The sequence below is a fragment of the Astatotilapia calliptera genome, chromosome 15 (genome assembly GCF_964374335.1).
Source record: "Astatotilapia calliptera chromosome 15, fAstCal68.1, whole genome shotgun sequence".
Lineage (NCBI taxonomy): Eukaryota > Metazoa > Chordata > Actinopteri > Cichliformes > Cichlidae > Astatotilapia > Astatotilapia calliptera.
The window spans coordinates 9,519,095-9,543,341 of NC_137436.1; the positions used below are offsets into that span (position 1 = coordinate 9,519,095).

The window sequence follows — 24,247 nt, forward strand, 5'->3', positions numbered from 1 at the left end:
CGTAATGGAAGGAAAACATAAAAGGTCTTTCTTGTAGTTAGAAAATAAAATTTAATCTATTCAGGATATCAGTTTATACATAAAGAGAGATGCAGAACAGACACTGAAATACTGCTCAGCTGAGGAGCCTCTACTCCTTTTCACAGCTGTTTGACAGCGCAACATGACAGACTGCAAAGACTGAAAGACAAATCACATCAAGTGATTCACAAGCATTTCATATATGTTTATGTATAGAAAGCAGTATAAAACAAGTACAATAATGGACAGACAACAAGTCCAAAAAATAAGGGTGTAAACATTTTGTGTATATGTGCTTTTCATGACGCCAGCGTCACCACAAATCGGATCAACCGGTAACTGCCATCGTCCAGGCAGGGTATAGAAATAAACATTGAAAAAAAACAAAAAACCTCTACTCCATTTGGTGTATCTGTAATGAGTATTTTATCCTAATAACTCTACACCTGTATATTTCAGCTAGCATACATTAGGAAAACTGCAGAACACGGCACTGAAACAATGCCACACAATCTACGCAGGGCTTTTGTAACAGAGCACCATAGTGATATTAGTGTGTTTCCTCAGCGCTGTTTCCAGTCATACTCTACTGTTTCCATTGGTCCCTTTTTTGTAGAGATGGTTGAAGTAACAACGAGGCACAGCGGGTATCAACAACAACACTTAATGTGGAGATGAACCTGGGTATTTCCAGTCTTCCAATGGACAGAGCCAGCTCGTGTAGCAGTACTGAGGAAGCCCCACAACCTCAGATCTTTGGACAAAGTCTCCAAAAGTCTCCAGCTTGGAGCTCAAGTGCTTCTTTAGAAATGTATTGCCAGTTATGTTAACATATAAACGGCAGCCACGGTGGTGCTAGTTTGGGCTTCAGGAACTTCCCTGGTTTCTCTTTTTTCACTTGGTTTCAGAGGACAGCTGCTCCAGCAGTGGGTTGGCCTCGCTCTCAGGTGTTTTGACGCTGTCGGTCCTCACGATGCATGTCGGCCGGTGGAGATTGAGCATCACCATTAGCTGCTGCCTCTCCAGACGGAGCTCCTCGATCTGGGCTTTCAGCTCCGAGTTCACCATTTCCAGACGTTCCGATTCCTGGACAAAGGCATTCAATTAGTACATACTACTGGAAAAAAACACCTCACAGAGGACAATCTTACGCTTAATGAGTTGATATTGAAATTTGAGGACAAAAACTAATCTAACCACAAACATGAATAAGTGGTTTGAGATCATGAAAAATGATTTTGTTCTGCTCTTCAGCGTGCAGTGCTGAATCATGAACTCACCCTTTGAAGGAAGTCAGTCCGTTCCTTCTTTTTGTTTCGGCATCGTGCTGCAGCAACTTTGTTTTTCTCTCGTCTTCGTTTCCTCCTTTCTTCATCTTCATCCATCTGCAAATACAAAGTATCATTAATATTAAAACAGAAGAGGTTTTTACATTTTACTGTTCTTATTTTTCCATTTCAATCACAGGTTGTACAAAAAAGTGGACACAGCCACCCTGAGGTTACCCCTTGGCTTACTGATTTGAAGCCATGAGTTTGACACTTTGGCTGCTACCATGTCTTCTGTTTTTGTGACCATACTTGGGTGACAGACAAAAATGACTCTTAATGATAAAACGATAAAGCCTGACTTGATTGGCTAATACTCCCATGACATTCACGTTTCACACACTCTGTTTCCTCTTTTCTCTTCCTCCTCACCTCTGTCTTGATGGCCAACGGCCGTTTCCCCAGCCTGCCCAGGAAGTGCAGCGGAGACAGCATGGTGCCCAGCTGGCGGAAGTCAGCCAGCTTGAGTTGATCGGTGAGCGTGGTGGCCGAGATGCCCGCCAGTGGGCCCAGACTGGGAAGGGAGCCCGCCGCCAGCGAAGGGTCAGGTATCTGTCCCGGCATCATGTCCAACCCGGCCACCACCGCCGCTGTGGGAGGGGAGGGGAAGAGGCGAGGGGGTAAAGAGAGGAAGGAAAAGAGAAAAGAGGAAGAGGGGGATGATTAGGATGAGAGTCAAGCCTAAAAACAACTCGCTGACAGTGAAAATTCAGCTTTCTTTTCTCCACCACAGAGAGAAGCATAGTGCACACACCTATTTTAAATACTTGAGTCTGTAAATCTTTATTTCTAAAAGAAGAAATAATGAAATTAATTAAAACAAATTTTTTTAAGACTTCATGGTGCCAATACTAATATTTTTTCTATTTAATCATAATGCTTTGTTATCAATTTCTGCTCACTTTCACAAGGGAAAAGAAATATTGATTATAAATACTAACTTAATTTTTTAAAGTCTTCCAGCCCACTACCTTATATCTGATCTATCCCTGCATCTGTACTGATAGCTACGGTTTTATTCATACCAAAAACCATGTCATGGGTGCATGCATTTTTCTTTGGATTCCCCCCCCCTTTTCTGACTCCGTTATGATAACATAAACATTTATACTTATTATACTGCAGCCATCTGACAGCATCTTTTGTCTTATTATGATGTTATACAGCTTGCCTTTGACACACACTCGTTTTTCACCATTTTTTGTCTTCGTCATCAAATATCTTTGTAAATACTGGCTGCTGTTTCTAAGAATGATTTCAAAATGATTGTGTTGACAGCTGTGTTATCTTTTCAGTAGGCAGCGGGTGAAGAAAAGAAAACACAAAAACCCAAACACACTCACTCACACACACACACACACACACACACACACACACTCACACACACACACAAACACAGACAGTGTAAGCAGCGACATACTCATTGCTGTAGCTTCACATGCAAAAGGAAGCAACGAATAAAACTTTTCAAAAAGCTTTTGAAGCTTTTTGATCTAAAACACAGATCCATCTTATCTTAACTATCGTCTTTTACCGTCAGATAATTTACAAAGAAGTTTTGATCTCTGTTCATTTTTTTTTTGTTTTGTTTCCTCATGAAAAGGTTTTAAAAGTTATGAAAAGCATTTGTGCCAAAACAGAGCTGGGTAACACTCATGCATTCCATCACCACCCCTCTTCCAACAATTTGGGGTATTTTGGAGGGTTTGACCACAGTACTTTTTAATGTAATCAGGCAGGAATGAAGGACAGAGGAGAAAAAGCAGCATTCACGCAGGCATAAAGGAAGTGGCTGGAGAATTAAGACGTCTCTCTAATTACTGTAAGGCAGAGAGTTGGAAAACTTCTGATGGCCAAATAAAAAACAAATGCTCCAGATGAGAACAGTGTAACATGAACCGACTCTACTCTGTCCATCCCTGCGATCTCTGAGGAGAGGCAAACTGAGACCCACTGACTTTACTCTTACTGTTCCGCATTCAAGCAGAAAATAAAGGCACCCAAAAAATGGCAATTGTAAGCAAAACACTGGCAGACTATTTCACCTTTTCAGAGGGAATTACAAGTAGATCTAATCTATTTGACTAAATTCCTGCACACCTGATACTTCAACTTCTTTGGGTACACTGACAAAACATAGGCTCAACAGCCAAACTTGCAAATGGTATCAGATGGTATCAATGCAACTTTGGCGTTAACAGTTTAATTCACATTTGCTTCTTCGGCATTCAGCCGTAGCCGAACCTCCACAGGTTAGGCACCAACTGAACAAAGCACCTCTCACACCAAACCAACAAAGACGTGTATTGTGAAGTGCTACAAAAACAGCTAACTTTGCTGGTGGGTAACTAGCTGACAGGCTGACTGTATTTAAAGTTAAAGTAGTTAAAGTTTTTCTTTCATTGCTACCCCTTTTTCGCTGGGCTGAAAGACTTTCTGTATTACAAAGGCCATGGAAGAGGTAATGAAAAAAGCAGGGTTATGTAACTCTATTCTAACGTACTCCACCCTATGCATGGGCTGGTCCCAAAGTGTTTTTACAGGCTCACTAGAGTTTACTGTCGTGCATGGCGGAGACCGAATCCAGCAATCAATATGAACCTCTGAGATATGAGATATGAACTAAATAAATCAAATTATTTTGTCTGTCTAATTTGCACTAGAATTCATTCATTTAACCATCTGCATCAAGTGTAGTGCAGAGGTCAGGTCTAAAACAGCCCTATAACCGTAAATTTGTTAAGCTAAAACTTCAGATCACATTTAAACTAAAGATGCAGTGCACGCACAGTAAAAATAAGCTAATCTTGCTAATTCTTTTGATTTTTCAGAAGTCTGCATTATGTATTAAACCCAAGGACAAGTTGATGTGTGGAGCCAGTCCCTCATGAGGCATTTTATTACTTAAATCCCAACTGCCCCCTCTCTCTCGCCCTATGTATACTCCCATTTACACTGCACTTGGCAGCAGCCTGTTGTTTTTGCTGGAGAGGAAAGGAACAAGACAGCCCTGGTTTAAGAAAAAAAAAAACCCTCAGACAAAATTCCTCCTCTCTGAAACTCACAGGAGTGTTGTAGTGGAGTGGAGGGTGCCAAAGCCAACTCGTTCTAAAGAAAGAGTGTGTAAGAACAAGGAAATACAGACAATAGTAGCGCTGCACAGCTAGTTGCTGATCAATAACTTTAATGGAATTCAAAAGACGGGATCCAAACTAAATTCCGGATTGAGAGGAAAGCCACAAGAACTGAAGCTTCTTTTAGGAATTACTGAGCAAACTGCTCTTAGAGCCAAAATAGAGTCTAATATCAAAGTTGGCCAGACAGTGAGGATTGGTTTACAGACTCAAATTAGGCTCCAACCTGGACAAACAATTTTTCAAGGGAAGCTGACATTGAAGAAAATATGTTAATTCAAGTATAATCTTATTTTATGTCGATTGGACTGGCTCAACACACCCTAGTGTAACCTAACTCTGCACTGTTAGATAAGTTACAAGGAAAATCCCCCATTCCTCAGTACGGCGTGTTGAAACATGCAGTTGAAGTCAGCTCTTATATAGACATACACAGGCGCTGATTATATAAGCTTAAATAAATCTCACATTTGACTGCACAACATGAGATCACACAAATCAAAAGTGTGCAGAGACAGTTTCTGCCAGCAGCCTCTAGGACAAAGGTGAAATGATGCATAAAAGAAGATGACTATCAGTAGGAGACGTGAAAGTTGAGTTATACACCATTCCACACAATTAAGCTCCACTGTAAACTCTAACACATAACAGGCACTCAATGTGTCTCGGTTCTGAGTTAAACATGACTTTTAAGTTGAGTTGAGTAGAAAGTTTGTTGTGTTTAATCTGTTCCGTCTGCCACACAAGTGTCTAAAAAAAATCCCCGTTTGCAAATTCAACACCCATTCAAGCCTTAAGACATGAAACCTCACAGAAGCTTCATCTGTACAACACAGGGAAAGTTTGCTGATGCATGTCTTGCGGGGTGTAATTATACATAAAAGCATGAGTCAAAGTGAATTTTACATTTTTCAAAAAAGAGGGTACTTTTCTCCTTTTCTTCTGTCAGCAGCAGCCTGCAGCCAAAGATTAGTGGTCAGCGTTTGATGATGCAACGGCCTTACTGTGCTTTTGCAGTCGAGCAGAAAAGCCAGTGCCACAGCTTTTAGGTCCACTGCAGCCTCGGACAAAGACACCTACTCAACACCAGCAGCAGTGTGGGCACCGCTAGCTCACTGAGGGGACGTGAGCTGAAGCCAAGGGCGGTGAACGGAAACATCACGTATTAGCTATGAAATATAGGTTCTGGCATTAGCCCAGAGCCAATCTAACTGCATGCGAGTTAGCTGAAGGTGTGTGCGTGCTCACGTCTTTTGCTAGGCCAAATGTGTCCATTTCCTGAAAGCAATTAGAAGTACCAAAGAATTCAGGCTCTTATAGACCAGCAGCATGACTGGAGGCCCCGTTATCCTCATTCTTTTTAAAGACTGCCTGAGATGGTCAGAGCAAGGATACAGGGGTTTTCATAGGCTACTCATTACCTGTACATAATACTGCAACCACTATGGCAACTGAAAACAGAAGTCAAAACTGCTTGCATTACGGGAAAGACATGCATGCTTCCCTTGATGCCATTTTGCCACCATTTGTCAGCACACTATTAGAGTCTAATTTTGGATTATTAAGTCGTTGCACGGGCCACACACACCAGTGCACACCTTGCAAAAGTGCTTCTACAGCTCCAAACTCAACATGAGCCCTGAAAATGAGCAATGAGCATAGAGGCTGTGGCCAAGGAACACTCTCAATCTCCGGCCAAGGTCTAGGAGATCATCATTACCGTCTGCACTCAGTCAGGCTGTGTGTTGAGTTACAGCCTTTCGCAATCCTCTGAGGAAACCAGGGAATTTGGCACCAGCTTTCCTCAAGAACAGGACAGTCCAAATATACAGTGTCAACATTCCTCCAAGCCCTCATTATATTTTCATTGGAGGGACAGGACAAGACGCAGACATGGGATTAATAGGTGCTGGTCTGATGGAAGATGAGTGGAAGTGATTTTTTTTCTTTTTTTGGGGGGGGTATTCTTGTGGGTTAAATAGCTGCCGAGACAAAATTAACTTTACCAGAAATTCCTCTTATGGAATTGACTTAATACTCCCAAAGCAATTCAGTCCACAGCTAGTAATAGCAATACTTTTCCTTTACAGTTTGGAGTGAGTGGGATGGAGTGCAGCACATGCAGAGCTTATCTTTTGTTGAAATTACACAAGAGAAGCCCATTTAACTGCTGCATTTTATTGCAGACTTTGACCTGAGAACGACATTTTTTCCAGGCAAATCCAAACACTAAACACCTGCAGATATGCACAAAGCATGCAGGCTGTGGCTGCCATCATTCAAACATTAGTATGTGATCTTTGGCTGTGTTCCTGCTTGGTCTGCTTCGTGCCATTCAAACAGTCGCACATCTATATTCTGCATCTGGGTGGTCCTGGTCGAGTTATTATAACGTTACTATTTTTCCTCCATGCTGTAAGTCAAGATTAGACTGTGCATGGCACAAAGCTTAGGCTTGGCTCAGACACGGATTAAAGGAGTCAAAATGCAAAATGCTGGCAAAAGCCTTTTTAAACGTATGGATTTCACATCTATGACAAATCCAAGACAAGTCCTGTGCAATCTCTGACAACATGATATTGGCCAACCAAGTCCAGAAAATTAGATTTAATGCTGCCTGTTGAAACAATCTCAGTTCTTATGTAACTTGTGGTTGTCACTTTAATGAGGTTTCATACTTTGTCCTCTAGTGTTTCCTCATCCGCCTCATGTCAAGCATACACTTGTACAGTGCAGACACTGGAGCGATCAAACAAGCCGTTCAGTGCTTTTATTCCTCTCAAAGACTAGAAGCTAAAAGGTTTATGTTTAGCTCCACATTTAACACAAAGGGTTCCATTAATCTTTTTTTTTTTCCTAAAGGGTCCTTTTATAAGAAACACCAGTGTTTCTCTCAGTAACACCTTTGGACATGTGGCTGTTTGCTTCCACAGTTTGCATCTAGTCTCCTTGGCAAAAAGGTTTTTACAAACCATGTGGAAAGGCTTATGGGGGACTACAATGTGATACTGATAATGTGATACCCATAGCAGTGAATGGCTGCTCCCCCAGCATTTTAGTATTAGCACCACTGAGCCTGGCTGTTGCATAGTTGGCTCGCTCGCCTGCAATGCGTCTGCTGTCTATTGAGTGTACTGAGGTGCAGCTTGGCAATTCTAGCTCTCCAGAGACACACTGGAAGGCATTTTTACTTAAAATAAACTGTGCGCCCACGTCCAGCCTCACAGCCCCGTCGGCCCCGCGCTGCCTGTCGGCTCGCCAGCCCTTCCCCATTAATCCACTGCAGCGTTCCATTTATGCAGAAACCATCCTACGGATGTGCCCAGGCAGGCGCTGGGGCATTTAAACCCTCTGCAACATGCTCATTCACTTAGACCCACACAAACACAGACACAGACACAAAGGAAGCATACAGTATATAAAGAGCACACACGAATAGTTTCCCCTGCGTGGCATATAGCTGTACGCTGCACCCGCTGAACGGTATGCACCTCCATATAGGAAAAAGCTGAACCTATGAACTTGCAAGTGACAACCATCCCCTACCAATCATTTTTCCAATTCCACGATTGGCCTCTAACCTTGAGGTCAACAAGGGCAGATAAGCTGGCCTGGATACAGTTACATATACAGTAAATCTTTTTAGAAGAAGTTGATAAGGGCGTGTTTTTCAGTAGCTCACACCATCAGCAAGAGGAAAACAAACAGTCGCTGTAGTAAAAAAAAAAAAAGTCAAGGGTTGGAGTATGTTTATCTGATATGCAAATATACATCTAAGCACCACGCGCGTGCACACACACACACACACACAACCCCCACCCCCCTACACACAAACAGAGTTTCCTCTCAGCTCCCAGAAAACTATACTCAAGCATTTGGGGGCCAAAGCAAAGACTACAAATGTAAGCCAATAGGAACACACATTCTTGGCTGTACTCCCATGCTCCCAAAGAAATCTCACACTTCATTTGCATTACTTATATTTCACGGTGAGCTAACAGCACCAAGATATTTTCTTCTCAAGAGAGCATCTCTGATAAATCGCATCTAGATTTGTCTTAAATTGATGCAACTTTGTTTGGAAAGTTTTACAATCTCCAATGGACCCCTTATTTTGTTGTTAAAATGTCATGTTAAAGACAGTTTTTAAGGATCCGACAAAAAAAAAACACCTTTTCTCTCGTTTCCCCCGTTTTGTTTCTGTTTTATGTTATTATAATGTAATAACTTTGGGGCTGACAAACCAAACAGGAATAAAATAAATAATGGGTGTTAATTCTGCAGACCTGACCTGCACGTCTTATCTTACAGCTCCCTGCAAAATTTTTGCATGGAGAAGCTGGACTGGACTAAGAGTCCGATATTAACGCCAATGCACAGAATGACTGTACAAAAACTTTTCAGACACATGTTTGCTGAAAGTGAAAGGGTACAGCCTTGCAGAGCCATGTAGCTCGCTGTAACAGGCTAGCGTAGCTAGCGGTTAACTTTGAAACTCTCAATGAGTGTAAGCCGTTGCATAACTGTCTTCAGAAAGCTAACCGACGCTTGAGTTTAGCAACACAGAAAGGAAGAATCCCGAGATGAAAATACACCCTGACACAAGCGGGCTATAATTTAGCTAACGAGGCTGTAAATAACGAGCTATAAAGCGACAGTTGCTACAACAGTTGTAACAACAACGGGCTTAATGGTTGCGGACGCAACAAATTGACTTCTGCGGTAGGAGCACGGAAAACTTTAAAACTGTAAGGAAACTAGGACTTTCTCGAGCAGCTGAGTGACAGTAGGTTTTAATATAGGAATACGTACATAAATGATCACGGGAATTTGTAATACATACCGAGGAAAAAATGCACTGTGGTAAATGTCTACAACGTAGTAAAAAAAGTGTGAGAAAAATGCAAAAACACGAAGCCTGGCATTTTAGCTAAATACGAACACAGAAACAAAGACTAGGAGGCAACGGCAGCACATATCTCGACGCTTCGCTAACACACTTACCTGTTGTAGGTCCAAAAAAATCCGCAGTATTAGGAGGACCGTGTGGGAGTCAGGAGTCGGATGTGGGGTTTTGGGACTAAGTGAGGTCGTTGCATCAGCCCGTTTAAGTACTGAACTCGCTCAGGAATGCGGAACTGCTGCGTCAGACGTAAGCATGGATGAAAATAGGAGGACGACTGAGGCCCCGCCCATAGCAACAAGAAAACATACACAGACTGCGGAGAGGAAAGTTTCAGCCCGGGGGACACACGGAGAGAAAGAGATACGCACTCCCGGGTAAATACACGTCTGCCACGGCAATAAACGAGTCAATAAATAAAATTGTGGCTGTAAACACACCGCACTCATCTTAGCTGCGGGTGTTTGGCACTGCCAACAACAAAAATATAGACTACCAGTCTAAGTAGTAAGTTATTTATAGCCTTTAATAAAAAGGTTATGTTGCAATGTGACAGTTTTTATCAACTATATCAGTACGTGCAGCGCTAACAAGTCACACACAAAAAGATTTTCATAGTCATTGTTAAATTAAGACAGGGGTTGTCAAACATAAGGCCCAGGGGGGCAGAGACTGCCTGTGCAAAGACTTCAGTCCCGCCTACTGGATGGCTTTGAACAACGTGAAAGAGATCACAAACTTCGGACTTTTAATTTTATTTTAGTACGTTTTACAGCTTTTCCCATTAATAACGACCCCACCCATGGCCATTCAGACTGGCCTGAGTGATTAAGCAATATAATTACTAGATATAATAATAGAATAATACAATTAAAAGGTAAAGTTAGATTTTTATAGCACCATCTGCTTTTTTTTGGAAATTAACAAAAAAACAACAACACATTTTTATATAATTACAGGGCAGTCTGGTCAAATTACAGAACCTTCTATCTTTCATTTATTTCTTATATTTTAAGTCCATATAGTTGTGCTGACAGATGTACTGCAGGAGCATTTCTTTTTCAGGTAGAAAACTGTAACCTGCTGTTAAAATCACACTTGTTTTTCTCATATTAGGATATCTTAAGGATTCCATTTGCATGTCTGTGAAGGTTCTCAGTCATCCAGGTCATGGTAATCTAAGAAACTTGATTGGCCTTCTTCAAGTTTCTTGAAGAGGTTTCACCTCTCATCCGAGAAGCTTCTTCCGTTCTAAGATCTTTAGATTCAATTTGTGTTTACTCTGACAGAACGTGAGTTTCACTAGTCTGGCCCACTTAAGATCAAAGTATGTGGCCCACAATGTAAAATCAGTTTGACATCCCTGATTTAAGACATTTTTAGAGGCCCAAAGATATGAAAGCAATTCATGCATGGTTTAATTATGACTTACCAGTTTAGTGCATATGAAAATGTATTGATTTGTGACCATTAAGGCCTCTAACATTCCCCTTTCCTTCTGTTGTTTTTCATTTGAATATAAATAAGATATAAACTACTGTGCAAAAATCTTGAAGGAGCTCCCATTTCTTTATATTTTTCTGGGAAAACAGCACATATGTGCACTGTTTTATTGAAACACACAAATATAAATGGAAATGCACTTTAAAAGGCAAAAACTGAAATTGAGTTTGTGCAATTCTAACAAGAGTGAAACACAATATTCATATTTTATTCAGCACAGTCTGAACTTTTGACTGACAGACCTGCCCTGTGATTTATAGATGGCTGTAGACGCTCACTGTTGCACCTCTCTCCTGACCTCTTCAACACACGTCAACAATGATTTGATCCAAAGACGTCAAATTTGGATTTATCAGTCCATAAGACGTATTGCCACTGATTCTCAGTCTTGTGTAATTTGACATACCTCAGCCTTTCCTTCCTGTTTCGTATCTCTTAGATTATATGATTGCACTTGATGAATGAAAATAAAAATGACTACAAAAAATATGAGCATTAACTAGTATTCACAAGAAAGAGGAAGGAAAAAACTTAAACGTAGTAATTAAAGTAATCTTTCTAATCTTGTGGGAGCACTTATTTAACCTGGGCATTCTTACGTGGCGCATATACACTGCTTGCATGTACTAATATCTTTATTAAAGTGATATTACTGCTGAGTAGATCACATAAGCCTGCAGTGTTTTTGCAGAAGTGTTAAGAATTGACTGAGCATAGATTTAAAAATATTTTTATGCAAATCCCTGGAAAAACCTAGTCTGAGCATAGCCTCACAAAGGGAATGCTGACATTGGAGTTCTGCAGCCTACAAACAAAGAACCAAACAAAAAAAAGTCTCAATTGAACATCTGGAGATTAAATGTTTTTGAACTCTTCCACTGAAAACTAAGATCTCATGTTTGCTGTGGAGAATGAAAGTGGAAAGTTTGTGCCAACCTCATATCTGATTTTAACGTGCATGTTAATGAGCAGAATCTCTGACTTCACTTTTAGTTTGTAAATAGGCTTCTTTAGGCTCTGTCATATGGAAACTTGAAGCCTGTATTGCGTATGATCTACCTATTCAATAAAGTACACTACTTACAGAGGACACATACATATTTTTAGGGGATTTATGTTTTTTAAGGGAAAAACTATAGTACAGCAATATAATTCAGGGGATATTTAAGGTAATTCCTGTTGTTTTCAATTTAATCTGACGACTTGCTTTTCAGTTGTCAAGTTTCTACTTTAGTTTCCTTGTTGTGTCATAAACAAAACTACATCTGAAGGTGTTTTTTGGAGAGTTGGCACCACAGTTTCACTGCACTTCTTTCACCTTGTTTTTCACCCTTTACCCTTTTGGCTCTCAAAGGTACAGCTGCAGCTGCAGCATACCTTTTCTTAGAAAAGTTCAACACGAAGGTAAAAAAAAATGTGGTTAAGGAAGTTTGTTGCACAAATAATACAGTCGGTCCTGCAGGGTATTTGCACAATAGCTACCCTGAAAGACCATTTTTGTTTTCTTTATTCATTCCTGTGAACAATCGTGAACAAAATTGTGCTGAAATATTTCTAAAGGTGGTTCCAGAAAGTTCTGAAAGCCTCATCCTAATGCTTCCCTCTACTGTGGGCAACAGAAACTACATGTAACTGGACATTTCTACTTATAGGGACGTGCAGTTATCGTTTTAAAAGGCTACAAACAAACTGTTGCCACTACAAGGAGTTGCTTTTTGCCCTCTTTCACTTTATAGCAGTGTTGAGTTATGCATCTCCTTTTATATATTGCAGATACAGCTGAGAAGTTGTGCCACAATTTGAAAATGGATGTAAACAGCGCTGTCACCCCCAAACACTGCTATTGTTTTCTGGTAAATCTTCAAACTGCTTTAAAAGCACCTTATCTTAACACACCAAGCCGTCCTCATTGTCTCTTATTGCGTGTCATGTTTTTATCTTCAACATCAGCTTAGGCTCAGTTTTGGTTTTGCACGATGCCAGCTCAACTGTTCGACCTATAAAAAGCGGCTGAGTTATTGGAGGCTCACCAAAATGCCCCGCTCTGTTCCTTTTTTTAGATTCTAATTTGGTTCTCTGCTGTGATTTATGCCTCGCATCTGATGGCAGGTCGGGGCCGACTGTGCGTCAGAGTCGCTCTTAACGCAGATGACAAATTTTTAGGGGAGACATGTGGAGTTAATAAAGCAGAACTGAGTCCATGACCAGACGGATTATTATAAAACACGAGGGTCCTGGACGTCTGTGGTTAAAACAGAGGTAGCACTCCCTTTGCAGGTGTAGGCTTTCAGCCGGGTTCCTTTGTGCCTGCAGGGAGGCAGCCAGAAATGTCACTCACTACATGAACACACATGGTGCACATTTGACATTCGAAGACAGAGCCGTTACTCACGAAAACAATGAGCCTTGATAATGAAACTAAGAAAATAACACAGCGTGGTATACAGGCAAGTGTGTAGAGCACGTTAGTTAAAGGAAAAAGATCTTTAGTGAGTGTGTAACAGTGCACAGGAATGACCAAAAAGGGTGCTGGTAAAGAAAATCCAGGTCTGTCTCAGGATGTGTAAACCACAAAGTTTCTAAAGCTACTTTCCTGTTTAAACCTTTGCAATCGTACCTCAACGCCTGCCTATAAAGAGCTTTATTATTTGTCTGCTGCAATCCTGCTTTGCATTAAAGCACGAGCTCGGGTGCACTTTTGAGCAGCTGCCACCCTGATTAATGGAGAGTGAGTGGAGTTTGTGGTTTTGCTGCTCTGCCAAACTCGTGCAGAGTTCATAATACGTGGGTGTCAGAAGTCAAGGTAAAGCAAAACCAAATATTTTTTGCCAAAAGCAAGTAAACATTTTTATTTATTTTTTCTGTCTTTCTAATCATTTGGTACATTTCCAAGTCTTCATCACATTCTAAAATTGATAAACAAGTTCAGTCACACTTCTTTATCTTTTCCAAACCCTTGGCCTGAATAAATTCCGTAGGTTAAATGTTTTGCTGTAATATTATCCAACAGCACATCTTTGGGAAATACCCAGTGAACCAGACACCTCCAGACACAAAATCTGACTCATTAACCTCCACGCTGCAGACACTAAATGTTATTTTTAACACTACTCCATTTGATTTCCTTCCTTCCTTTCTTCTTCTTTCCCAAGAATCTCAGACAGTTGTAGACTAAATCATAACGTGTCTATTAATTGTGCGAAGACTCACACGACAGCTCAGGTTATTTAAAACTTTATCACAGATGTCCTGAGTTTTGCCAGCCTTTGGAAATACTGTGTTACTACAGAATGACATTTCCCATTTTCTGACAGCACCGGAGCAAATGGAAATTCTTGTTTTGTCACAGTTTATTCAGCGAGCGTCACATTGTTCATACTTTGACTCTTGTGGCGACATGCCAACATTTAGGAGTACACTAGCTGAAGCATTTACAATGCAGCAGCAGGTGTAACACACAGAAATGCTTACATGTGGTGCTTTAGCAGACTCCATTCACAGAAATCAAGCCAACTACACACTTCATCTCTCTTTCACAACAGACTCATCTATCATAACACTACTCTTCCTCCCATATCATGCTGCATCAAATCCTACAAGAAGCACATTTTTCCCTTCCTGTAACAATCCAAATTTTTGTATGTGTGGCAACTTATTCGTTTGGTACTCAAGAAAAGAACAGGTCAGCCATTTCAACATAAACTCCTGAATCAGCACAAGATCTTTCTGATGTAATACTGAAAGTGCCATCTTGCAGTTGGAAGGAGACGGTGAGTTCACGCACGTACCAGCACCATTGTTGGCAGCGTTACCCATATCAGGTGACCTAACCTTTCCCAAAAAGCACATGACATTGATTTATCCCTGCAAATATAGCACTTCCTCGGGAATATGACGGCAAGCAGGAAACAGATTGGTAAGAAGGTATGTGAGATAACAGAGCTGGAAACGTTGAGCGACGTGATGAATGACAGAAAGATGGAAATCTGGAACCGAGGCAAGCGATGTGAGACATACTACAGGGGGCTGATATCGCTGGAAATAAGTCCAACCTGAAAGCCTTCGAGCTTCTTCATGTTTCGCTCAATTCATTTAAGTTCAACTATAAACACAGACACACAGAAACATATATAAATACCACATGGCCACATAAAAAAAAACAAGGCTTCCACAAATCTGTTCAAGTCTTTAAAAGAAAAGATTTGAAAGTGGAGACTTTGTCTAAGCAATATAAGTGGAAAGTAGCAGCTAACCAGCCTGCAGCTGAGCTGAAAAATGTGCACAGATGTTGGATTAAGTCTTTATAAAGCTGTTAACATGCAAACATTTGATTATTATCAAATCCCAAATGCAGTATATTAAAAACAAACCACATGCCTGCAGGCTCTTTTACACAGGAAACACTCAAACAAGTCAGAGTAAGGCAGAGGTGTGAATAATATATTTAGCTGTACACTCAGGTGGGAGTTTTTTGTTTATGCTTGCCACCTAGATATAGGGACAGTTTAAGATTACGTGTTTGACGGTAAGGTTATTGAACTTGAGCTTAAGGATTAAGCTTTTCTCGCATTTACAGGTGATGCAAGAGGAGACTGAATCTGCCTGAACACGCCCACCTCTTCTCCAACGGGAGAAGCACGCATATGAACTTGAGGAACATCCCATTCTTAATTAAAAGGCTTTAATATGATGTCAACCCACCCTTTGCAGCTATAACAGCTTCAACTCTTCTGGGAAGGCTTACCACAAGGTTTAGGAGTGTTTATGGGAATTTTTGACTATTCTTATGGGAAGTGCATTTGTGAGGTCAGACACTGATGTTGGACAGGAAGGCCTGGCTAACATCTCTGTTCTAGCTCATCCCAAAGTTGGGCTGAATGTGCATGCCAGTCAAGTTTTTCAACACCAGACTTGATCATCTATGTCTTTATGGACCTTGCTTTGTGCACTGGTGCACAGTCATATTGGAACAGGAAGGAGACTTTCCCAAACTCATAAAGCTAGGACCATGAAGTTGTCTAAAATTTCTTGGTATGCTGAAGAGTTGACCCCTTAGTTAAGGGTCAAGTGCAACTTCTAAAAAGAATAAAAACACAACATAATCCCCCCCCCTCTACCAAACTTTCCACTTGCCGTCATTTCCAATTGCTTCCACTTTGTTATAATAACACTAACAGTTGACTATGGAATATTCAGTAGTGAGGAAATTTCACAATTAGACTTGGTGCACAGGTGGCATCCTATCACAGCACCACACTGGAATTCACTGACCTCCTAAGACCGACCCATTCTTAGACAAATGTTTGTAGAAGCAGTCTGCATGCCTGAGTGCTTGATTTTAAACACATGTGGCCATGGAAGTGATTGAAACCCCTGAATTCAATGATTTGGATGCATGAATTAAGGGGGTTGGATTTTATGCTACATTTAAATGTCTCTAATGTGATCATTGTGGCTGCTGTATAGACTGAGATTTTACACAAAATCAAGCAGTTTATAAAATATATTATGGGTTTATGAATGTGCTGCAGATAAATAGGCACCTTTGATCAGATTAAGTGTTATAATACTACTGCTAATGTCTGTTTAAGTGCTCATCCAGGTCATGGTAGTCTAAGGAGCTTGGATAGAAAGCAACTGCACTTCTTCAAGTTTCTTAAAGATGTTTCACCTCTTATTTAAGAGGCTTCATCGGTTCTAAAACCAAAAGACGGACAGTCCTTTAAGTTGCTCTTTGACTCACTATTAATCATGTGCCTTATCACATGAACCAAAGTGTAAAAAAGGCGTGGTTCGTTATCAGCAGAGGTTTCGGGTGAAACTACTGTCTCACCCCATCAAATGTAAAAATGTATTCAAGAAACTTAAAGAAGTCTTTCTGTCCAAGCTCCCAAGATTGCTGCTTGTACAACATACAGTATGCTACATGATGCATCAGTAATAAATATCCAATAAACAACATATAACAATGAAAGGGCTCATTTCTGTGCTTGCATTTGATGCTTAAAAAAACTGTTGTTGTTGCAAACATATTTTAATGCTTGCAGCGTCACCACTTCTCATTCTGATGACGTTGCTACTTTTTCTTAGCTCAAGTTAGAGAGCAAAAAACCACTTCTTTCACTTAGCAATCCCTGGCCTCAATCCCACTCTTAAAATAAAAACTCCTACCGCTCACATTTCACACACAAAGTTTGGTCGTGAACAACTCTGGCTCTCTGATATGGTACAACTGTGAAACAGGCTTCGGGAGGTGAGAAGCATCACGCTGCTGGACACACATAGTTTGATGGAACAAGTGGAGTGGACGGAGTGAGTGAGTCACGAAGCATCAGAGCTGTTGACGGGCCCATCCGTCAGCGCTCTGAAATAGCCATGCGCCAGGACATCACACGCACACAGTTGATATATAAAAAGAAGAACAAGAAGTTTAGTCGTGAGATAAATGGTGAAGAAAAGCACACAGGACCCTCAGAAACACTGAACTGAAGTTTTGTCTAATATCTGCAAAGGTGAATGTTGCTGGCACTTCCAAATGAATTAGACTGGTTTATGCACCATTAAAAAAGCGGAACCAGCCACAAACAATTCATCAGCAGCAGATCAGGCATGTCCATATTCAAGGCAAAGCTTGAAATGTACATTATTTCTTGAGAAATGACCTCAGTTTATTGCAGTGTTTGTGCTTAAATGCATCACTGTTGCAAATAAACATTCAGAAAATATCTTAAAAATAAAATAACTCATCCTTAATGCCATGTCAGTCAGTTTCACAGTGCCAATATGTGGACTTTGTCTACATTTGTCTAAGTCTCGTATACAGTGCAACTGGAATGTATTGACAGTGCTTCACTTGTTCCACATTTTGTCCTGTTACGGCCTTTTTCCAAAGTGGATGCAATTATTTTTTCACCTCAAAATTCTACACTACACCCCATAATTTATTAATTTATTAACAACAGAAGACAAAAATATAACGTGTATACAAATATTAACAGCCTTTGCTTCATTGCTGCAGAAGTTTTTCTGTACTCTTCCCCAGATCTGTGCCTTGGTATAATCTTGTCTCGGAGGTGTACAGACAATTCCTTGGACTTCACGGCTTCATTTGTGCTCTGACATTCATTTTCAGCTGTAGGAGGACCTTATATAGACAAGCACGTACCTTTCCAAAGCATGTCCAATCAACTGAATTTACCACATGTGGACTCCAATCACGGTGTAGAAACATCTAAAAGATCATTGGTGGAAACAGGGGGCACCTGAGCACAATTTTAAGTGTTATGGCAAAGGCTGTGAATACTTCTGTACATTTATTTTTAATAAATTTGCGAGAATTTCAAGCGAATATCGAGAGTAGAATTTTGAGGTGAAAAATGAATTGGATCCATTTTAAATAAGGCTGCAACATGACAAAATGTGAAACAAGTGAAGCACCGCGAATACTTTTGAGATGTGCTGCACTCTCACATCCACACCTGTGGCCTGCTTAGATTTACCAGTCAACCAAATATGCATGCTGTAAACCGAGTCCCTTCAAGTCCACAAATACCCTAGCAGATACACTAAAACTGAGCTATGTTGATTACAGTAAGAGGACTTAAATAAAGGATAATTTTTATATATCAGGCAGATCGCATGCTTTCCTAAGTATCACTGATAACTTCTAAAGATGAACAACTCGATTTGGTTAGGTCTGTTTGTGCAAACGTAACAACTGAGGTATTCAAAGGGGGAAGTGAAAGCCCTGCAGCCCTCATTACATGACAAGTTCTCTGCTCTGCTGTTGCTCTCGCTGTAGCCACCCCTACTGATGAAAAGAAGAACTGCACCGTTCACTGTTAAGGCATGACATGCCGTGTGCTTTGTTGCAAAGGACTTTGTGTTATGAGTAAAAAAGGATAAAAAGTAATCCTCTGGGATGAACATGCTTACTGCAAGCTTGAAACACTATCTTCTCCTTGAAGGACAAACCCCAGCAGGTTTATCCCTCATTAAACCCTTCGTTTGCTGTTCCGAGAAATGCCTCAGCACCTCTAAATTACCGACTGCACCGCTTATCGTCAGTCACGTGACCACCCGCTCCTTAATTGATGAGAAACTTGGTCTTTAATGAGGCTCGCGCTCTCCTCTGGATTGTTTCTTCTCCAGCTCCGAAATTTAACACCCGTTGCTATGGATACAAAACAACTGCAACTACCCAAATATGGTCAAAGGAACTGAAACGAAACGGCAATCGCGTGCTGACGTCACGCACAGCACGCATTGCGCTGCCGTGTGTGCGCTCGGATTCCCTTGGCCGTGACAATAGTGGAGCAGAGAGAAGGCTGTGAATAAATAATTAACCTGCTGTTTGCGCTGCTTCCCACTCAATTCAAACACGTCTCCGTCCACGACGCGTCTCCTTTATGTAATCCCGAAGCCAGAAATAGGCGCAATGCCGTCTTTATGGATTGATACTGAGACGAGAACATCATTAATACCACCCTTAAATTTAGGATTTTTCTTCTTCTGACGTTTTAGTGAGTGTTTGGTAGGTCAGATTCATATTTAAACTGGGTTTAAAGCAGTTTTATTACAGATGAAGTTTGCATTGAAGGTGTTCAGCTGTTCTTCGTCCCCCTCCCACCACATTTCTAAGGCATCTCATGGTTTCTTCATCTGCTGAGGAACTTCATGTAAAGTCACCAACTAAGCAAGGCTGTGGTGCCGACTATCTATTCATATAAATGCTCCTAAATCAATAACAACAGCAGCACAGCATTAATTGCAGTTGTGGTATTTTATTTCCAGCATATTTTATCAATATCTAGTTTCTAGTTTTCTTTTGTTTCTGATTTTGTTTGTTTGTTGTTGATTTTTTTGCATCTCTATATTTTCATAAGTAAAAAAATAAACTATGTCATAAAATACATCTCAATAAAATACATGGCATGATCTTGTTTTTCATGGAAAACAAATGTAAAAGGAAATGTCAGTTCAGGTCTGGAGGCGGGGGGAGGGGGGGCACCTTACAGCAAGATGTTACACTTACATATTAGTATCCTTCTATAATTCACTTGTTACAACACAGCTTTGTCAAAAACAGTGTTACACATATATTAAGCTACTCAGCAGGATCTCGTTTCAGACCACACGCAGAGCTTTTTTTTTAACAACACAATACCATCTCTTCTTGGATTACAGATGACTTGTATTTGCATGCATTTTACTAGCACAAGGTCTCATCTCAGACAACTGCAGCAACAGCATGGAAGAACTCAACCGTGTTTACAGTCACAGAAAAACACTGCGTCTACACAATCTCTGATTTTCAGGTATATGCACGACATCGAAACTCACACTACAAAAGGTTATTTGAGAGCGACTGGAGCTTGCTGGCTGGTTAGAATACAGTATTGTTGCATAACTTCTTTGCATTCACAAGGCCAGGAGTGTGGGCGAGTTAAGACTATCTTTCATTAACTCGGATGCACCGAGGCTGCCTTTGAGGCACTCGGAACCGTCAGCCAGGGAATCAATCTCGGAGTGATTGAAGGAAAACACTGTGCGGTAATTGCTACAAGTGGGACTGGAAGACATGACTGGGGTGCTCAGAGACTCAAGGTCGCTTGCCACGGACTTGTACAGGGTTTCCCAGTCTGAGAGGCAGAAGGGCCCACTCAGGTCAGTACTCTGTAGTATGTCAGGGACAGATGCGGCCGTCTCGGGCGTCACTTCCATCTGTATGCTGGGCACCAAGTCATCCAAGTCATCTCCTTTCAGTTCCTCCAGAGCCTCCTCTTCTGCGCTGGAACACAAAAGGATGTTGGAGTTTCCCAAGATGGCTGCAGCAGGGATGCAAGGGACACTGCTCATGTCTTGACCAATATGGGCTTCTCCAGCTGTGCTGCTCTCTGGGGTTTTTCCATTCTCTAACATGGAAAGCAGCTGCGGGGAGTCCGGTGGATCCTGCAGCATTGTGTCAACATCATCTTCCTTATCATCCCTCTCATCATCATCACCATTGCCGTCATCATCTGAGGAGAGTTTGCAGGACGGTTGGTGAGAAGCTAAGACATGCTCTAGTCTCTCTTTCTCCTTTAGCAGGTTGGCAATCTCTGTCTCCAGGGTGGACTTTTCTTCTTCTAAAGTATCAGTTTCCTGAGGGAAAGAGGGAGAAAGAGAAAAGAAAAGAGCATGAGCAAAGCACAAAAAAACCCTAAACAAAACAAAAAAAAACCTATGTGGCTCTACCGCTCTGCTTCGCTGTTGTGAACTGAGACATTATTCATCTTTGGAAGTATGCAAAGTATTCTGTGAGAATGAATCCTCTATAATGATTTAACAAAGCATTACTTACAGCTTGAAGGGTCTCTATCAGCTCCCTCCGCCTGTTACGACACTTGGCTGCCGCAATTTTGTTCCTCTCCCTCCTGATCCTCCTCCTTTCCTCCTCCTCTTTGGAAGGCTAAAATCAATCAGAAATAGCCCATTAATTTAAACGCTCATCCCACTAGGTCTTGCCATGTCGGCAGTTGGCTCTTAAACACCGTTTCTTGTGCCAAAGTGAGAGAGAGAGAGAAAATCTCCTATGCAGTGAATGCTGATGTGGTCGGTGAAGATTCTCAGTTCAGGCGTTAAAATGCTGCACCACTGGCACGGTCTAGCCAGTCACGTGAACGCGCATTGCATGCAATTTCCTATCCCGCACATAAACAAGGCTGAGCTCGTTACCCCCGCCAAAGTAACCGCTCTGCACCAATTAAACATGATCAAATCGGCTTATGACTGACTCCCCGCAGCAAAATATTCAGATCAATCCGCTAACACTTTATTTCCCCACGACAGGGAAAGAAAAAAAGCAGTTAATTGCGTCCCGTCCCGCTAAAATATCGCGATATCTCAGTTTTCACATTAAGCTTAATGAGTGGAAACGAGGTGGTTGGGGATGGTGTGGGGATCGGGGCAGAGTGCTCTTTTGCTCGCTGTACTGACTGATTGATTGACTGGTGGTTGATTGACACATCAGCATCACCGCCCACCCCTCTCTTCTCTTTACCTGTTCTTTCGGCCCTTTCCTGTTGCTGGCTCTCGCCTTGTTTGCACCTGGCCGGGAAGACGACTGGGTCGCTGCATGAGTTTTGGGCTTTGCACGGCAGGGCGACGGAGAGGCAGATGTGATGACTGTAGGCTGCACAATCCACTTTAGTTCTGGCGATGTTGAGATTGCAGTCACAGTCGGAACAAAGGAGGCTGCTGCACTGGTCTCAGTATCCTGGAAAAACCCACACCAGACAGACATGCATATGCATGCAGTAAAATACTAATTTAGCGTATCTGACGAATGGGTGACCACGTTATTGGCTGACCTTTAGCAATGTTTAAATGTTACATCAATCATTTGTCCAAGGAATGTCAAAGAAGACAAAAAAAATCTGCTCTCTGTAAACACCTCAGAACCAGCCTCGCATCCTCATCAGTTTTTATGATAGATTTAAAAAAAAAGGTTGCAACGAAGACTGTGAAGCAGACAGCAGTACAAACAGTTTTATTTAAATAATAATATCATTGCGCTGTTTTTGCTTGTTTGTTTGTTGGGGTATTTTTTAGGGATTTTCTACAGAGATACGCATGTTTTTCTAGTCATTTTTCCAACACGGGATAGTAATCCTGCTAGGGGAAATGCAGTGCATGAAAAGGACTTCATAAAAATGTGAAGAATTTGAGGAATGCAGTTCTATCACCCGCATGCGTCAAACACAAGATTACGCTTTGTGATCAGGTTTTTGTGTGTGTAATGATGAGATCCGGCTCTACCTTGGTGCTGTCCACTGATGATGAAAGCGAATCAGGAGGATGCTGACTGCACCCAGGGGTGTCCCCGCCAGGCGATGCTGTGCTACAGCTGGACGATAAGTCGAACTCAGTGCTGGAGTCTGGATGCATGGTTTCATTAAAAAATAAAAATTCAAAATAAAATTAAATCACCGCATAAGAGACTGAACAGTCAGTCTGTGCTAGACAGAAAACGGATGTCCCGGACGCCTATATTCCATTTGCCAGGTTCATAACTGTGCACATAGTGGAGAGGCCCGCCTTTTATAGTGAGCTGGAATTTTATGAATGAAATCTGTGTGGTGAGACCGAACCATTTCACCGAGGGAGAAGTGACTGGAGAAAGGGGTTAGCAGATGGGGTTTTTTACAGTTCAACAATCAAATCACTGAAGTGCGTAAAAATCAACACTAACCCATTGTTTCATTTCAGCTTATTATCAGAACTCAAATGGTTTTTTTTAAAAAGTGTGCACATAGAAAGTGGCACCCCTCCCTCCAAAAGGTGCCCACCGCCATGAATGAACTACGTCACTTCATGTATGCAGCATCTGCATCACAGGCTATATGTTCCCGTCATGCCCTCAGATGTTCTCGACATTTACCCTTTGTTTAATGCTTCTGGGCTTTCACGGTAACACGAGCTCTCAATGCATTAGAAGGAAAGTGGAGGCAGTGTAATAGGCTTCATTAATAAATGGTTTTAAAATAGCCAGTGTGGTGCTTCCCCGATTCTTTCTCCTCCAAACTGTCCACATTAGAACAATGATTATGCACTAATGTTCCAACTTCTATTTATAGACACAAAATAAAATCCGGCATTAATTTAATTCTTTCACAAAGCTTCCAGCACACTGTCTGATTATTTATAAGCCGTCAAAATTAAGTGTCATTCACGTATCACATTGCCTTTCACCTGTCTCTACATATGAATAGAGCTCCAGCAACAGAACTGTCGCTGAAGCCAAGCAGCCAATCGCCGATGGACCGGTCGAGCCATATATGGTATTTCCGGGAGGAGAGGGGGGGAGAGGGGGGGCGTGCTGTGGCACAAGGATAGCGCGCAGACGGACGCTGCCGGGCTGTGTGTGGCCCACTCACTCACTGCCGCAAAAAGAAAGTAAAACAAGCTCTCAGAGACTGACCCTATGTTGTACCTGATATCAGCGTCATCAGCTGCGCCAAGAATGCCCGCACAGGCGTTAGTTTGAGGATGCGAAGGATTTGACCCACCTTTCCATATAAGGGTGGCAATTAGGTGCAGCCGCAGATGTGCAAAACACACTCACGAGGGAATCGGAGAATTCAAGAAGGCCAGTGACTGATATAATTTCTAGACAGGAGCAACGTGACTTACTTTCTCACAGACTGTAATGCAGTTTATCGGCACCAATTAAAGCCCGGGCTTTAATTGATGTTCCCGCATAACCTAATTCTGCTCCCATAACAAGAACTTGCGGGCTGGATTGGGCTATATTTAGGTTTCATGTGACCTCACGAATCCACCCAAGTGAAAGGGATAAGCGCTGGATAGAGTGAGAG

General features: G+C 41.6%; 2 protein-coding genes across 2 annotated transcripts; both read right to left on the bottom strand.

The window, feature by feature from the left end:
• Nucleotides 1-27: 27 nt before the first annotated feature.
• On the bottom strand, nt 28-9,660 carry jdp2b (Jun dimerization protein 2b). The gene is made up of 4 exons (XM_026194163.2): nt 9,488-9,660; nt 1,722-1,939; nt 1,302-1,406; nt 28-1,107 (listed from the first exon to the last, which is right to left on the bottom strand). The coding sequence occupies exons 2-4, from the start codon at nt 1,914-1,916 to the stop codon at nt 916-918; spliced, it is 492 nt and encodes a 163-aa protein (XP_026049948.1). The 5' UTR covers nt 1,917-1,939; nt 9,488-9,660; the 3' UTR covers nt 28-915.
• A 9,996-nt stretch (nt 9,661-19,656) lies between these two features.
• LOC113006737 (protein c-Fos-like) lies at nt 19,657-22,946 on the bottom strand. The gene is made up of 4 exons (XM_026142887.2): nt 22,689-22,946; nt 21,931-22,146; nt 21,232-21,339; nt 19,657-21,032 (listed from the first exon to the last, which is right to left on the bottom strand). Exons 1-4 carry the CDS (start codon nt 22,815-22,817, stop codon nt 20,310-20,312), a joined length of 1,176 nt encoding a protein of 391 aa, XP_025998672.1. The 5' UTR covers nt 22,818-22,946; the 3' UTR covers nt 19,657-20,309.
• Nucleotides 22,947-24,247: the final 1,301 nt, after the last annotated feature.

Coding starts and splice junctions, on each gene's coding strand:
- LOC113006737 (XM_026142887.2), bottom strand. CDS start 22,817: ATGCATCCAGACTCCAGCACTGAGTTCGACTTATCGTCCAGCTGTAGC. Junction 22,147..22,688: donor CATCAGTGGACAGCACCAAG/GTAGAGCCGGAT, acceptor GGGTTTTTCCAG/GATACTGAGACCAGTGCAGC. Junction 21,340..21,930: donor GGAAAGGGCCGAAAGAACAG/GTAAAGAGAAGA, acceptor GATTGATTTTAG/CCTTCCAAAGAGGAGGAGGA.
- jdp2b (XM_026194163.2), bottom strand. CDS start 1,916: ATGATGCCGGGACAGATACCTGACCCTTCGCTGGCGGCGGGCTCCCTT. Junction 1,407..1,721: donor CGTTGGCCATCAAGACAGAG/GTGAGGAGGAAG, acceptor TTGTATTTGCAG/ATGGATGAAGATGAAGAAAG. Junction 1,108..1,301: donor GGACTGACTTCCTTCAAAGG/GTGAGTTCATGA, acceptor GCCTTTGTCCAG/GAATCGGAACGTCTGGAAAT.